Source organism: Saccopteryx bilineata, chromosome 8 (assembly GCF_036850765.1).
Source record: "Saccopteryx bilineata isolate mSacBil1 chromosome 8, mSacBil1_pri_phased_curated, whole genome shotgun sequence".
In the NCBI taxonomy this organism is placed as follows: domain Eukaryota; kingdom Metazoa; phylum Chordata; class Mammalia; order Chiroptera; family Emballonuridae; genus Saccopteryx; species Saccopteryx bilineata.
The window spans coordinates 53,443,180-53,460,367 of NC_089497.1; the positions used below are offsets into that span (position 1 = coordinate 53,443,180).

General features: G+C 40.6%; 1 protein-coding gene across 1 annotated transcript in view; it reads right to left on the reverse strand.

Annotated features, from left to right (window-relative positions):
• ROPN1 (rhophilin associated tail protein 1) overlaps window positions 1–17,188 on the reverse strand; it is a 44,162-nt gene that overhangs the window by 16,498 nt on the left and 10,476 nt on the right. Inside the window, exons 2-4 of the mRNA XM_066241494.1 lie at window positions 7,092–7,219; window positions 5,088–5,205; window positions 3,592–3,753 (exon numbers count right to left, since the gene is read on the reverse strand). Coding sequence (XP_066097591.1) covers window positions 3,592–3,753; window positions 5,088–5,205; window positions 7,092–7,207 — 396 coding nt within the window. The 5' untranslated portion in view covers window positions 7,208–7,219. The remainder of the gene's footprint in view (window positions 1–3,591; window positions 3,754–5,087; window positions 5,206–7,091; window positions 7,220–17,188) is intronic.

Sequence of the window (17,188 nt, forward strand, 5' to 3'; positions counted from 1 at the left end):
AAACGCAAATTAAAACCACAATGAGATATCACCTCACACCAGTCAGAATGGCGCTCATCAACAAAACAACACAGAATAAGTGCTGGCAAGGATGTGGAGAAAAGGGAACCCTCCTTCACTCCTGGTGGGAATGCAGACTAGTGCAGCCACTGTGGAAAACAGTATGGAGATTCCTCAAAAAATTAAAAATCGAACTGCCTTTTGACCCAGCTATACCACTTTTAGGAATATACCCCAAGAACACCATAGCACTGTTTGAAAAGAAGAAATGCACCCCCATGTTTATGGCAGCATTGTTCACAATAGCAAAGATCTAGAAACAGCCCAAGTGTCCGTCAGTGAACAAGTGGATTAAAAAGCTTTGGTACATATATACTATGGAATACTACTCAGCCATAAGAAAAGATGACATCAGATCATTTACAACAACATGGATAGACCTTGATAACATTATACTGAGAGAAATAAGTAAATCAGAAAAATCTAAGAACTATATGATTCCATACATAGGTGGGACATAAAAATGAGACTCAGAGACATGGGCAAGAGTGTGGGGGTTATGGAGTGGGGGGGAGGAGAAGGAGGGGGTTGGGGATAGGAGGGGCACACAGAAAACCAGTTAGAAGGTGAGGGAAGACAATTGGACTTTGGGTGATGGGAATGTAGCATAATCAAATGTCAAAATAATCTAGAGATGTTTTCTCTGAACATATGTACCCTGATTTATCAATGTCAGCCCATTAAAATTAATTTAAAAAAAAACTACTGGACCTAATAAATGAATTCAGCAAGGTAGCAGGATATAAAATTAATACACAGAAATCAGAGGCATTTTCATACACAAACAATGAACTGTCAGATAGAGAAATTAAGGAAACAATCCCCTTCACTATTGCAACAAAAAAATAAAGTACCAAGGAGTAAATTTAATCAAGGATGTTAAAGACTTGTACTCAGAAAATTATAAAATATTGATAAAAGAAATCAAGGAAGACACAAACAAGTGGAAGCATATACCATGCTCATGGTTAGGAAGAATAAACATCATTAAAATGTCTATATTACCCAAAGCAATTTATAAATTCAATGCAATACCAATTAAAATACCAATGACATACTTCAAAGATATAAAACACATATTCCAAAAATTTATATGGAACCACAAAAACCACGAATAGCCTCAGCAATTTTGAAAAAGAAGAATAAAGTGGGAGGTATCACACTTCCTGATATCAAGTTATACTACAAGGCCATTGTACTCAAAACAGCTTGGTACTGGCATAAGAACAGGCACATAAATCAATGGAACAGAACAGAGAACCCAGAAATAAACCCACACTCTTATGGACAACTGATAGTTGAAAAAGGAGGTAAGAGCTTACAGTGGAGTAAAGACAGTCTCTTTAACAAATGGTGTTGGGAAAACTGGACAGCTACCTGCAAAAAAATGAAACTAGACCACCAACTTACACCATGCACAAAAATAAACTCAAAATGGATAAAGGACTTAAATGTAAATCGTGGAACCATAAGTATCCTAGAAGAAAACTTAGGCAGTAAGCTCACTGACATCTATCGCAGCAATATCTTTGCTAAATTATCTCCACAGGCAAATGAAATAAAAGACAGGATAAACAAATGGGACTATATCAAACTAAAAAGCTTTTGCACAGCAGCTAAAGACAATATGAACAGAATAAAAAGACAAATCACACAATGGGAGAACACATTCGACAATATATCTGATAAGGGATTAATAACCAAAATTTATAAAGAACTTGTAAAACTCAACACCAGGAAGACAAACAATCCAATAAAAAAATGACACTTCTCCAAAGAGGACATAGAGATGGCCAATAAACAAATGAAAAAATGTTCAACATCACTAATCATTAGAGAAACGCAAATTAAAACCACAATGAGATACCACCTCACACCAGTCAGAATGGCGCTCATTGACAAAACAACACATGATTGGTGCTGGTGAGGATGTGGAAAAAGGGAACTCTCCTGCACTGCTGGTGGGAATGCAGACTGGTGTAGCCACTGTGGAACAGTATGGAGATTCCTCAAAAAATTAAAAATTGAACTGCCTTTTGACCCAGCTATCCCACTTTTAGGAATATACCCCAAGAACACCATAGCACTATTTCTAAAGAAGAAATGCACTCCCATGTTTATGGCAGCATTGTTCACAATAGCAAAGATCTGGAAACAGCCCAAGTGTCTGTCAGTGGATGAGTGGATTAAAAAGCGATGGTACAGATATACAATGGAATACTATGGGGCCATGAAAAAGAAGGAAATCTTACCTTTTGCAACAATATTGAGGGACCTGGAAACTATTATGTTGAGTGAAATAAGCCAGGTAGAGAAAGAAAAATATCATATGACCTCATTCATTTGAGGAATCCAAGGAATAATGTGAACTGAGGAACGGAATTGAGACAGAGGAGGGATCAAAGGGACCAGAGGAAAAGAGGACAGAGGAAAGGGGGTGATAGGATGGGATAAACCTGAAGGGAAGGAGGAGGGCGCTGTAGGGAGGGGGCAAGGGAGATGTTGAGGGGAATAGGGGGGAGGGGGGAGGCATTCGGGGTGACCCTAGAATCTATGTAAACACAATTAATTAAATAAAAAATAGTACTCTGTTGGGAGAAAAAAAAAGTTGCGGCGGAAAACCATATGAGAAGGTGGACTGCAGTATTTCTGTACTTTTGTATTTGAGTACTTTTTCCCAGAAACAAAAATGTCAAATATGCATTTCAAGCATATGTGAGAAGAAAGAATAGATTGTGTTTAGATATGCTGCATAAGTTGAACTACCTTTTCATACGATTTGGTTTTGGCAGAGGCAATAATTTTCTCATTAACTTTTAAACTTGTATGAATTTCAGGGATTTTTTAAAAACCATATTTCTGATTAATTCTCATTTATTATAACACTGTTTAAAAAGAATGAGTCACATATAAGATGATACTTAATGCTTTTAAATACATATATAAACTCATTGCAGTATCTTTTTCTTTAAAATAGAAAAATAGCTTTCCCAATTATAAACCCACTCTAATCTTATGATGATGTCATGACTATAAGTCTAGACACAGCCTCATCTCTTCCTTTCCTGCTGTCTTATCTCTGATTTTTTTTATCCAATTATGTTTATCAAATAATTGTATATGAAGCTATACCTCTTTTTAAATGTCTCTCCTTGGTATCTGGAGCCCAAGTAAAAGCAAATCTGATGCCACAGCTGGGACTCAGTTATCTCTAGGAACACGAATGAAGGGAGTAAAGTGGGGATGGAAATGAGTCTAAGTGCAATGATTGAAATTCATAAATAATCCAAAAGCCACATTTTAGTCAAACTCTCCCCAGAACCTGATGACATTTTTCCACTCTTTCTCCCCTCTGACCCCTGCTTCTGGCTGATGAGCCGGGAACTGACTGAACCCAGCCGGGAGGAGGAGCAGACAAGAGGCATGTGCAGCATCAGCCCTGGGGAGTTGGCTATGGGTAGAGATGGCCTGCCCTTCCAGGCCCAAAGGGCGACTTTCCCTTACAGACAAAGAGTGTTAAAGTGAACTTACGACACCAAGTGAGCTGCAAGCAAGGGTTAAAAACTTCAGCCACTCAATCTCCTCTGTGAAGTGGCCCACAGCCATCACACTATTAAACATGTCTATTGGGAGACGCAGCACCTTCCACATCTGGGCCAGCTCACTGACATGGATGATCAGTCTGCCACCAACCTGCACGGCAGGAGACAGACACAGGACAGAGAATGAGGGGCAGGATGAAAGTCCTGGAGGAATACTGCCCAGAAAACACCCTGTGTTCTCCCAGTGCCCGGTGAGAGATGGGGATGTGAGGAGATAAAGGGGGACTCTGATTGGCAGCTATCTTTGTAAGGGTAGAGAAATATTCAGCCAATGAAAAATATGCTAAGATATAATTGATCAAAATTATGGGGGGAGGTGGCAGAGGCTAGAAGGGGGATAAATGGTAATGGAGGGAGACTTGACTTAGGGTAATATAATATAGAGGTGATATATCATAGAATTGTGCACCTGATAATTTTATTAACCAATGTTACCCCAATAAATTCAATACATTTACATTATCTTTTAACTTTTTCCTAATGCTTTTATTATCTGCTGTTTTGCTCCTAGGTTATCCATGTAAGGCAGCCAGGGCAGCCTGAAGTGTAGCCGAAAGGCAGAGGACGGTTTGAGACCAGAATTAGTAGTAACACTAGAATTAGGCGTCAAGTCTCTCGCCTCTAGGCTTTGCTCAGTTCTTTGCAGCAGACTTCGCATGCACCCCCTCACCCTTTCCCAGGAATAAGATGGGGTCTATATCTAGATGCTTCATGTTACTTGGTCACAGTTACTTCAGATCTGTGCCGTGTCCACTGCACAAGGTACTGGGTGGTTAAGAGGAAAAGGGAACAAATGGCCAGCTGTTGGCCAACCATACCATAAGGGCACAGATGGCCCCGTGAAGCATCAGTACATCTTCCCAGACCCTCTGATTCTAGCGAAATGCTTTTGGCTAAGTCAGTCTTGAACCACCCTAAACTGCTCTGTCCTAGATCCTAAAGCAGGGTCTGGTGGTGCTAAACTGTATTTCCTTATCCATTCATCAGGCAGCTCCCAGGACGATGTGGCAGTGAAGAGAGCCAGAGTTATCCTGAAACTTGGCTATGTCCACACCTGGGATAACTGGGGAATGACAGTATGTTCCTCCCCAAACTGTGACTGTGCTCCTCTTAATCAGTAAGGGAGACACTGTCAAGGGATGTGGACCTGCACTTTCTGAGGAGAAAGGATCAGCAAGCATTTCATGGAGCCCCTGGACATTCTGCCAGCTTTGGGGAAACATGGGGTGACCCCAACTGACAACTCAGCTTACTGTTCATGTCAGTGTCATTCCTATTTCCTTCAGGGAAGGGTGACTTTCAGTGCATGGTTTAGTGAACGTTAGGACAATGCTGAGTGGCCAGCTGACTTGGCAGTGGGCTTCTGTCTGTACCCGCCAGGCCTTGACATTGTCCCTGCATTTGATGCTGCAGTGCGACCCTTACCCTAGAATGCAGGGCCTTCAACAGCTCAGGTGTAAGCTCTGCACAGTTAGACGAAGCGACTGGCTCAGACCACTCTCTCCCAGGAGGAGTCTCTCCGCGGCACACAGCCCCAAAATATCTAAAAGAAAAAAGTTCCTTCATTGACAGCACACAGGCAAGGACATTCTTGCTTGTGATGAATTAAATATATACTTTGCCTTGGAAATACTTTGTGGAGTTTCTGCTCTAAAATGCTGCAGGTTTGTAAGTCACGTAAAACCATCTGCTAAGGGCTTTTCAATGTCTGCGTGGGTGGAGAGTGCTCTTGGGCCACACTCTCCTTCTTCCCTGCAGCTGAACTACAAATTGATTCTTCATGGACAGCTAAAAAATTTATTGTGCACAATACTGTACAGAAGCAAGCAGGCTACAACAGTGTGGTGTTTTCTTATATAAATGTCAAGGACAATACCAAGAAATGCCATTTTTCTTGCTATTAAACAGCAGGCACAAGAAAATAAAATGGAGGTTGAAACTATTATATAGTATAAAAAAAGTCTGCTCGAGATGCCAAAAGAAATTAGTCTTCTGATGCTGAAGTTCATGCTTAGAGGTAATAGATAAAATTTAGAATGGAGAACTACACAGGCCTCATTACTAGCAAAGCAACCTCATTTCTGTCTCTTTTTATGAGCACTACCAGATTATTTTCCTTCTATTTGTAAGTGTCCTGGTGGCCCCACCTGGGGTATGAGTGCGCTGGCTCAGAGCTTCTGGACGGCTCCCCTTAGACCCCTTAGCGTGCCTTCTCAGGGTGTCCACCACCCTTTCTCACCACCTGCACAACACACCTACAACCTTGCTTCTCCCTTCCCCCAGTCCACCAGTGGCTCTTACTCCCCTTTCCCATTGAAACACTACTACGGAGGCCATCACGCAATAAAAACAGCTTGAAATGGTCTGGGAGGTCTGGTAGTTCCCCAGTTTCAAGGAAACACTTGGTCTAAACAGCCACTTCAAAGTTGAGAGGCCTTCTGTATAAAGCTGTTTCGGTCCAGGCCAGTGCTATTGTTGTGTAAGCTCCTTCCGCTGGGCAGCCTCCAGGGTCTCTGAGGACAGAGGCCACTGCTTTTGAGGCACAGTGTTTTCAGCCAGGCTGGGTGCTCTCTAGCCCATAACACTCGTTTTGCTCCATTTCTCCAGAATGTAATGTGTAACTGTGTGGACAAGCCAGTTCAAAGAAACACGAAAGAGAATAACAATTTCCCTAATGACAAAATACATAAGGTCACTGGTTGAGGCAAGAGGAAAAAAATTTTCCCATTGATTTGAGAGAGAGAGAAGCATCAACTGGTTCCAGTTAATTACGCACTCACTGATCGTCTCTTGTATGCACCTTGACTGGGGGATCCAACCTACGACCGGGTGTGCCAGAACGACGCTTTATCCACTGAGCACCCCGCCAGGGCCAAAAACGAGTTTTAACAGCAAAGGAGGAAGGTGTCTCACGAGAGGAGTGAACCAGCTTGGACTAGTCCCACCCGTTCCACCCCACGGGGTGATCGCAGCCCTCCCCAGGTGCTCTGCTGCCACCTAGTGGAGAACGAGGCCCTGGTTTACACCGCGTTAAGGTCGGCCAAACTCCAGGATCCTGAACTTTTCTTTCCCCTGGGACAGGCGGCTGGGGTGCAGGGATCTGATGGAGTGTGTGTGTGCTGATGTGAAGTGATAAACTAACTGGTTGATTGTCTCAGGACCCTTTTCCTATTGCTCTGGCGTCCTATTTCTCAGTCTGGTTCGCTTAAGGGAATCTCATCTTCACCCAGTTTGATGGATTTATGTATGAAGTTTAAAGCACCACAGCAATGTAAGAGCTGAACATCACAAACACTATGCTGATATGTCTCTACTTACAGCCTGCAGCCATGACAACCTACTCACAGTTTTTCAAAACCTTTCCTTCCTCCACCCCCATCTCCACCTCCAATGGGAACTAGGGGCTGGAGGTGAGAAAGGAGTACGTACTCTGCAGCCCACTGGATGAGGTCCTGTGGCTGGGTCCGAATAGCGGCTTTGGTAAATTGCTTCAGCAATTCGGGAAGCTCCGGGGGAATGCATACTTGCTTATTGGTGTAAGACATTGATTGGTTGACCTATTAGCAGAGAAAAAGTAAATAAAATGAGAATCTTTGGCAGGAATTCTGAACAGGAGGTTATCCAGCTTGTGTGATACTCTCAATACTGGGGAGTTCACTACCCCACGAGACAGATGCATTCTATTGTTACACAACTCCAACGTTAGAGGGGTTCGCTAACTCCTGCTTACTGTTGTGGTAAATCTATCTATTAACATTAAAAAACACATGGAGTACTAATTCATTTAAAAAGTAGAGATAAACAAGAAGCAAAAAAATTCTTCTATCAATGTCATCCCTGTTGGGCAAGTGGATTTGTAAAATCTGTATTTTCGGACTTTGCTCACTTTTATTGTTAAAAATGGCCGCTGCCCAGGTAAATTGCGCTGCCAGGTGAAACTGCTAGTTACCTTCCTGCTTGGGAAGGGGCTTTGTTATGCTAATGTGTGCTAGAGGAGGGGTTTTCACACCAAGAAAAGTTGGCGATGAAGAAAAGAGAAGAAGGAGAAGGCCATATTTTTGCAGAGTGAGAGCAGGGAAGAAGAGTGCTGGAAAGAAAGAAGCCATGTTGGCAGATGGGAACCAGAGGGGGGAGGGGCTTTGTGAGCTCTGCTGAGACTGGTGGGGACCTTTGATTCTAGGAAAAACCAGACAAGATTCTCCTGGTTGTGGAACCAGAGAATGTGTGAGTGGATTTTGGTGCCCCGTGTTTTACTCGCCGGCCAGTTATGAGGCTAGAATAAAGGAATGGCCCACCAGTTTTTGGCTCCGCAGTTTCATTACTGTCTGTCGGAATCTAATGGGAACCTGCACCTGTCTGGCAGTGACGGCTGTGTTGGCTGTGATGACTGGCCTTACAACCTCAAATATTGGATATCTCTTTCCAGAATTTTTTTAATGTAAATATATTTGCATAAAAGATAGGGTCATAGAAAAGCGCTTATTTACTCCACAGCATATCATGAACATCTTTCATGTTATGTGCATAACTCTTATTGGCCACATAAGAGTGTAGTAAAATCACTCTGTGAATCCTGTTATTTGACATTCAGTTATTTCCAAATAAAAATAATCATTAAGAAGCCATTTGATAAACATCTCTCTTTATATCTGTATGTGCTTATCTACTCTAATTGTAAGAGAAAACTTATATATTTCACTCAAAAAGTTTCAGGACAAATAGAAAGAAATATAAAAATTCATACATGGTATATAGCTTTATGCACAAACAACAGATTAGCGGCAGGTTTTGTCTGCTTTTCATAGAGAGTTTAAGTATTCTGAAAAGCCCTCCTTCAAAAAACACCAAGACGTTAGGCAAATCCCAGCAAACTGTACCTTTAAAACTGCCTTGTTACGTTGTAAGAAAGTGAGGGAAATCGTTGAGTGCCAAATAAAGTGAGTAAAGCAGAAACCAGAATGGTAATCTAGTGACAAAATTAGAGGCAAGTGAGAAATGCCAGAAACTTGAACCTTTCAGACTAATGGCCAAGCAAGTTGGGAACAGACCAGGTCTTGGGCCTACAGAATGTAATTAGCTGAAATGAAGGACTCTCTTACCACTGCCCCTCCCTCCCCAACCTGAGACCCAACAAGGTTCACATACCCTTAATGTGAAAACGTGGGATTGAAAATATCTGCCTACTGGCAGGGGAAGTGACATAGAAATGTTTCCACTGTTGCTTTTTGGTGGGGGCAAGATAGTTTCCAAGTTTGTAGCCACAAACTAGGTCTACATTTTAAATGTATACCACTCACCAGCCTGGATAGAAAATACCAAGACAGAAAATTAAAGTGGCAGCCCTCACTGATTGGCTCAGTGGTAGAGCATTGGCCAAGTGTGTGATTGTGCTGGGTTCGATTCCAGTCAAGGCACACAGGAGAAGTGCCCATCTGCTTCTCCACCCCTCCTCTTCCCCCTTTTCTCTCTTTCTCTCTCTCTCTTCCCTTCCCTCAGTGATGGTTTGGTTGGAGCAAGTTGGCCCCAGGCACTGAGGATGGCTCCATGGCCTCACCTCTGGCACTAAAATAGCTTGGTTGCCAAGCAATGGGGCAATGGCCCCAGATGGGCAGAGCATTGCCCCACAGGGGGCTTGCCAGTGGGGTCACATGCAGGAGTCTGTCTCTGTGCTGCTTCTGCCCTCACTTAATAATAAAAAAATTAAAGTGGCCTCAGATTGGTGGTACACCATTATCTTTTACTTTATGTTCTTTTTTTTGGAGGAAGATGTGTATAAAGATATTCATTTTAGACTTTGTAAAGAAGTCAAGTATGCAAATATTTAAAGTAAAATTTCAAGGATAATTACTATAAAAGTAATATCACTGCCAAACTAGTAAATAAGAGATAAGGAATTAAAAACAACATCACTTGAAAAGAAGAAAGGAGAAGGAAAAGCATAAGAAAAGTAGATGAATACCATAATAGAAAAGAATCCGTATATATCAGTAATCACCATAAACAGAATCAGTGATAAATGTGCCAGTTAAAATATAGAAATTATCAGAGTGGATTTTTTAAAAATTAAGCTTATAGACACATCTGAAATGACACAAGGACACAGAAAGACTGAATGTAAAAGAATAGATGATTTAATAGGCAAGTAATAACCAAAAGAAAGTTCATGTAGACATGTTAATACTGGACAAAAGAGACTTTAAGACAAACAGCATTATTAGGAATTAAGAGGGTCACTACATAATGATGAAAGCTTCAATTTATGGAGAAGAGAGCTATAGACATCACCATGGGTGAATCTCATGATGTTGGCTGGAAAGGCAATATGTTGTTTAGGGTTACATACTCATGTCATAATACTACAATAACGAACAGAAGGTAAACAGAAATTCTTGTGCCAGAGAAGGAGAGAGATGTCAGCAGGTAGAGGCAACACTATTCGTGATGCTCTATGTTTTAAGCTCGATGGTGGCTGCCTAGATGCTTGTTCCATTGTGTTTATGTCTATATTTACATTATGCATTTCATTTTGTATGTGTGAAATATTTTATAATTTCAAAGTTACTAATACAAGTTGAATGTCTCTGATGACTTTTCAATCTATTTTATCAAGGACATTGTCTTATTTTGTTCATATTGTCAGCATATATATATATTTATTTTTTAAATCATGGTAAAATATACATAACAAAGTGTAGCACTTTAACCACATTTCAGGGTACAGTGCGGTGGCAGTAAGTACATTCACATTGTTGTGCTTCTGTCACCCCCATCCATCCCCAGAACTTTTCCATTTTAACAAACTGAAACTCATTACCCATTAAACAATTACTCCCATTTCCCCTCCCCTGAGCTCCTGGCAACCACCTGTTTTCTGTCTTTATGAAGTTATATGAAGTACCTCATATAAGTGGAATCATAAAATATTTGTTCTTTTTTATCTGGCTTGTTTCACTTAGCATAATGTCCTCAAGTTTCCTCCATGCTGCAGCATATGTCAGAATTTCCTTCCTTTTTAAAGCCAAATAATATCGCATTTGTTTATATACTACATTTTGTTTATACATTCATCTGTTGTTGAATATTTGGGTTGTTTCCATTTTTTGGCTATTGTGACTAATGCTGCTATGAACATGAGTGTACAAATATCTCTTTGAGTCCTTGCTTTCAATTCTTTGGAGCATATACCCAGCAGTGGGATTACTAGTTCAGATGGTAATTCCATTTTGAATTTTTTGAGGAACCATCATACTGTTTTCCACAAAGGCTGAACCCTTTTACAGTTCACATATATTTTGACAGGATCTTTTAGTTGTGAAATTCTTTGATTTCTATTCTGAAGGCTAAATGGTCTCATGAAAGAAATGGCCCAACCCTAATGAAATAGGCTTCCATGACATCACTAACAATGGTAACCTTTGCTCAATGTAGACCAGACTTATGCAAAAGCTTTACTTCACCCCATTGCCTCTTCTAGCAACTGTTCTATGATCTCTCATCATTTTTGGCCAAAGAATCCCTACCCTAGTAAGTTCTCCATCCTATTGTCTTTTCTCAGTATTCAGTTCTTCTTTAATCTCTTTCCATCTTTTCTGCTCTACTATTCTGTTGCTTCCGTAAAAGTCATCAACTATATCTGTTTACTTCTGATCTGTCCCAGATAGTGTGTTAAGTATTTTGTATGAGTTTTTCACTTAATCCTCAAAAATATCCTTATGAGACAAATTATATTATCAGCATTTTACAAATGATAAACTAAGAAAACAGAACTTTTGAAATGATGGGATTTAAACACACACAGTCTGAGGTAGGAAGTAGCCTGCTCAACATGACTATCCTGTCCTTCCTGAGACCCTCTCTTTCTCTGATTGTATACACCATTCTTGCCTTTCTATTTTCTTCATCTCCTCTGTCACCACAATTCTTCTTCCTCACGCTGAGCAAGCATTCACAATCTCTCCACAGCCGAGTCTTCAGCACTCTGAACTCCTCATTTCTGCCACTGTTCTTCGAGAGCTCAGACCCTCTCAAAGTTTCATCAGTCACAAACTGCTGATTATTCTGGTCTGTCTTCCCCAACCTCTCTCCTGTGCTCTAATTCCATACCTCCTACTATCTCAAGGACACAGCTCCACAAAATTCATTCTCCATCTTCCAACTAAAGCCCAAATTCGTTTCTAAACATGCTGTAGCCATTTTCTCAGTCATTTGGCATCAAAGCCCTAGGGTCATTCATTCTCTTCAATCTGCTCAGTCTGTCACTAAATCCCATTGATATTTCTTTTAAAGCATTTTTCTATTTCAATCCTGCCTCTCTATTTCTACTGCTTTACTTTGGTTCAGCCCCTCACCACCTTCCATGACAATAACATAAAAGGAGGGAGGATAAAGATCAGCAGTAGCAAAGGAGAATGGAGTGCAGAAGCACTCATAAGATAAAGGACTCTTATATATACAAACATTTTTCTCTTAATAACCTAATGGTAACCACCCACTAGTGAAATACACAGCTAAAAAAAAAAGAAGAAGAAGAAACAGGAGAAAGAACCATGGAATATCACCAAATAAAAACAAATGACAGAAACACATAAGGAAAGAGCCAAACATGACACAGAGCTACCAGAAAACAAAACATAAAATGGCTATAGGAAATCCTCAAAGGTCAATAATTACCCTATCTGTAAATGGACTGAACTCACCAAAATAAAGAGGCACAGAGTGGCAGATTGGATCAAAATGCAAAACCTATTCATATGCTGCATTCAGGAGACATACTTAAAAGTAGACTCAAAGTGAAATGTTGGAAAATGATTCTCCAAGCAAATAATATCCAAAGAAAAGCAGGTGTAGTCATACTCATATCTGACAATGCTGACTTCAAGACAACAAAGATAACCAGAGACACAGATGCACATTTCATAATGATAAAGGGGACATTATATCAAGAAGACATAACACTTTTTTTAAGTGCATTTAAATTGATCTTTTTTTATATAAATTTTTATTAATTTTAATGGGGTGACATCAATAAATCAGGGTACATATGTTCAAAGAAAACATCTCCAGGTTATCTTGTCATTCAATTATGTTGCATACCCATCACCCAAAGTCAGATTGTCCTCCATCACCTTCTATCTGATTTTCTTTGTGCCCCTCCCCCTCCTCCACTTCCCCCCCCACCAACCACCACACTCTTGTCCATGTCTCTTAGTCTCGTTTTTATGTCCCACCTATGTATGGAATCATGCAGTTCTTGTTTTTTTCTGATTTACTTATTTCACTCCATATAATGTTATCAAGATCCAACCATTTTGTTGTAAATGATCCGATGTCATCATTTCTTATGGCTGAGTAGTATTCCGTAGTGTATATGTGTCACATCTTTTTTATCCAGTCATCTATTGAAGGGTTTTTTGGTTGTTTCCATGTCTTGGCCACTGTGAACAATGCTGCAATGAACATGGGACTACATGTGTCTTTATGTATCAATGTCTCTTGAGTTTTGGGGGGTATATACCCAGTAGAGGGATTGCTGGGCCATAAGGTAGTTATATTTTCAGTTTTTTGAGGAACCACCATACTTTCTTCCATAATGGTTGTACTACTTTACAGTCCCACCAACAGTGAATGAGGGTTCCTTTTTCTCCACAGCCTCTCCAACACTTGCTATTACCTGTCTTATTGATAATAGCTAATCTAACAGGTGTGAGTTGGTATCTCATTGTAGTTTTGATTTGCATTTCTCTAATAATTAATGAAGATGAGCATCTTTTCATATATCTGTTGGCCATTTGTATTTCTTCCTGGGAAAAGTGTCTGTTCATGTCCTCTTCCTATTTTTTTATTGGATTGTTTGTTTGTTTGTTGTTGAGTTTTATGAGTTTTTTGTATATTTTGGATATTAGACCCTTATCTGAGCTGTTGTTTGAAAATATCATTTCCCACTTAGTTGGCTGTCTGTTTATTTTGTTGTCAGTTTCTCTTGCTGAGCAAAAACTTCTTAGTCTGATGTAGTCCCATTCATTTATCTTTGCCTTCACTTCTCTTGCCTTTGGAGTCAAATTCATAAAATGCTCTTTAAAACCAAGGTCCATCAGTTTAGTACCTATGTTTTCTTCTATGTACTTTATTGTTTCAGGTCTTATATTTAGGTCTTTGATCCATTTTGAATTAATTTCAGTACAAGGGGAAAAACTGTAGTCGAGTTTCATTCTTTTGCATGTGGCTTTCCAGTTTTCCCAGCACCACTTGTTGAAGATGCTTTCTTTTCTCCATTGTGTGTTGTTGGTCCCTTTATTGAAAATTATTTGACCATATATATATGGTTTTATTTTTGGACTTTCTATTCTGTTCCATTGGTCTGAGTGTCTATTTTTCTGCCAATACTATGATATTTTGATTGTCGTGTCTCTATAATATAATTTGAAGTCAGGTATTGTAATGCCCCCAGCTTCATTCTTTTTCCTTAGGATTGCTTTGGCTATTTGGGGTTTTTTATAGTTCCATATAAATCTGATGATTTTTTGTTCCATTTATTTAAAAAAATGTCATTGGAATTTTTTTTTTTTTTTGTATTTTTCTGAAGCTGGAAACGGGAAGAGACAGTCCCACAGACTTCCGCATGTGCCTGACCGGGATCCACCCGGCACGCCCACCAGGGGGCGAAGCTCTGCCCCTCCGGGGCGTCGCTCTGTTGCGACCAGAGCCACTCCAGCGCCTGGGGCAGAGGCCAAGGAGCCATCCCCAGCGCCCGGGCCATCTTTGCTCCAATGGAGCCTCGCTGCAGGAGGGGAAGAGAGAGACAGAGAGGAAGGAGAGGGGGAGGGGTGGAGAAGCAGATGGGCGCTTCTCCTGTGTGCCCTGGCCAGGAATCGAACCCGGGACTTCTGCACGCCAGGCCGACGCTCTACCACTGAGCCAGCCGGCCAGGGCCTGTCATTGGAATTTTGATGGGAATTGCATTAAAGTTGTATATTGCTTTGGGTAATATGGCCATTTTGATTATATTTATTCTTCCTATCCAAGAACAAGGAATATTTTTCTATTTCATTGTATCTTTCTGATTTCCCTTAACAATGCTTTGTAGTTTTCATTATATAGGTCCTTTACATTCTTTGTTATGTTTATTCCTAGGTATTTAATTTTTTTAATTGTAATTGTGAAGGGGGTTATTTTTTTTGAGTTTGTTTTCTACTGTTTCATTGTTGGCATATGAAAAGGCTATGGAGGCTCTGGCTGGTTGGCTCAGTGGTAGAGCGTTGGCCTGGCGTGCAGAAGTCCTGGGTTCGATTCCCGGCCAGGGCACACAGGAGAAGCACCCATCTGCTTCTCCACCCCTCCCCCTCTCCTTCCTCTCTGTCTCTCTCTTCCCCTCCCGCAGCCGAGGCTCCATTGGAGCAAAGATGGCCCGGGCGCTGGGGATGGCTCCTTGGCCTCTGCCCCAGGCGCTAGAGTGGCTCTGGTTGCAACAGAGCGACGCCCTGGAGGGGCAGAGCATCGCCCCCTGGTGGGTAGAGCGTCGCCCCCTGGTGGGCGTGCTGGGTGGATCCCAGTCGGGCACATGCGGGAGTCTGTCGGACTGTCTCTCCCCGTTTCTATCTTCAGAAAAATACAAAAAAAAAAAAAAAAGGGTTATGGACTTTTGTATATTAATTTTGTATTCTGCAACCTTACTGTATTGGTTGATTGTTTCTAATAATCTTTTTGTAGAGTCTTTGGGGTTTTTGATGTATAGGATCATATCATCTGCAAAAACTTCTTCTTTTCCGATATGGATGACTTTTATTTCTTTATCTTGTCTGATTGCTCTAGCTACAACTTCTAGCACCACGTTAAATAAGAGTGGAGAGAGTGGACAACCCTGTCTTGTTTCTGATTTTTTTTTTTTTTGTATTTTTCTGAAGCTGGAAACGGGGAGAGACAGTCAGACAGACTCCCGCATGCGCCCGACCGGGATCCAACCGGCACGCCCATCAGGGGCCATGCTCTGCCCACCAGGGGGCGATGCTCTGCCCCTCCGGGGCGTTGCTCTGCCATGACCAGAGCCACTCTAGCACCTGAGGCAAAGGCCAAGGAGCCATCCCCAGCGCCCAGGCCATCTTTGCTCCAATGGAGCCTTGGCTGCGGGAGGGGAAGAGAGAGACAGAGAGGAAGGAGGGGGTGGAGGTGGAGAAGCAAATGGGTGCTTCTCCTATGTGCCCTGGCCGGGAATCGAACCCGGGTCCCCTGCATGCCAGGCTGATGCTCTACCACTGAGCCAACCAGCCAGGGCCTTGTTTCTGATTTAAGAGGGAAAGTCCTCAGTTTTATGCCATTTAATATGATGTTAGCTGATGGTTTATCATATATGGCCTTTATCATGTTGAGATATTTTCCTTCTATACCCATTTTGTTGAGTATCTTAAACATAAAGTTGTATTGTATTTTATTGAGTGCCTTTTCTGCATCTATTGATAAGATCATGTGGTTTTTGTTCTTTGTTTTGTTGATATGGTGTATTATGTTAACCATTTTATTTATGTTGAACCATCCTTGAGATTCTGGGATGAATCCCATTTGATCATGATGTATTATTTTTTTAATATGTTGTATTTGATTTGCTAGTATTTTGTTTAGTATTTTAGCATCTGTATTCATTAGAGATATTGGTTTGTAGTTTTCTTTTTTTGTGCTGTCCTTGCCAGGTTTCGGTATGAGGGTTATGTTGGCCTCATAAAATGTGTTTGGAAGTATTGCTTCTTCTTCAATTTTTTGGAAGACTTTGAGTAGAATAGGAACCAAGTCTTTTTTTGAATGTTTGATAGAATTCACTAGTATAACCATCTGGGCCTGGACTTTTATTTTTGGGGAGGTTTTTAATAGTTTTTTTCTATTTCCTTCCTGCTAATTGGTCTGTTTAGGCTTTCTGCTTCTTTATGACTCAGTCTAGGAAGGTTGTATTGTTCTAGGAATTTATCCATTTCTTCTAGATTGTTGAATTTGGTGGCATATAGTTTTTTGGTAGTATTCTACAATAATTCTTTGTATATCTATGATGTCTGTGGTGATTTTTCCTGTTTCATTTTGAATTTTGTTTATATGGGTCCTTTCTCTTTTTTCCTTGGTGAGTCTTGCCAAGAATTTGTCAATTTTGTTAATCTTTTCAAAAAATTTCTGGTAAAATAGGAGATTTATATAATTTAAGAGGAATGTTCCTTAGAAAGTAAACTGTAAAACACTGGTTGTTAAAGGAACAACTAGCTTCTAATTTAAATTACTCAACTGAAGTATTAATTAGAAGACAAGAAGAAAGTTTGAGATAAATTAGAAAAGCAGATGAACTTCTTTTGATTGCAGAGTTCACAGAATATCACACAGGCCAAAGACACTTCATATTTTCTAAAGAAAATAGAAGCCAAGAGAAAGAAGAACATTTAGCTAACCACTTAGTCTCTTACTGAGGCAGCATGATAAAGCAATGTAACTTTGTGTTGGTTTATAAATTGGAGTTGGGATTTCCTCAAGAGAATTGAAATTGCTTGCTAGGGTTG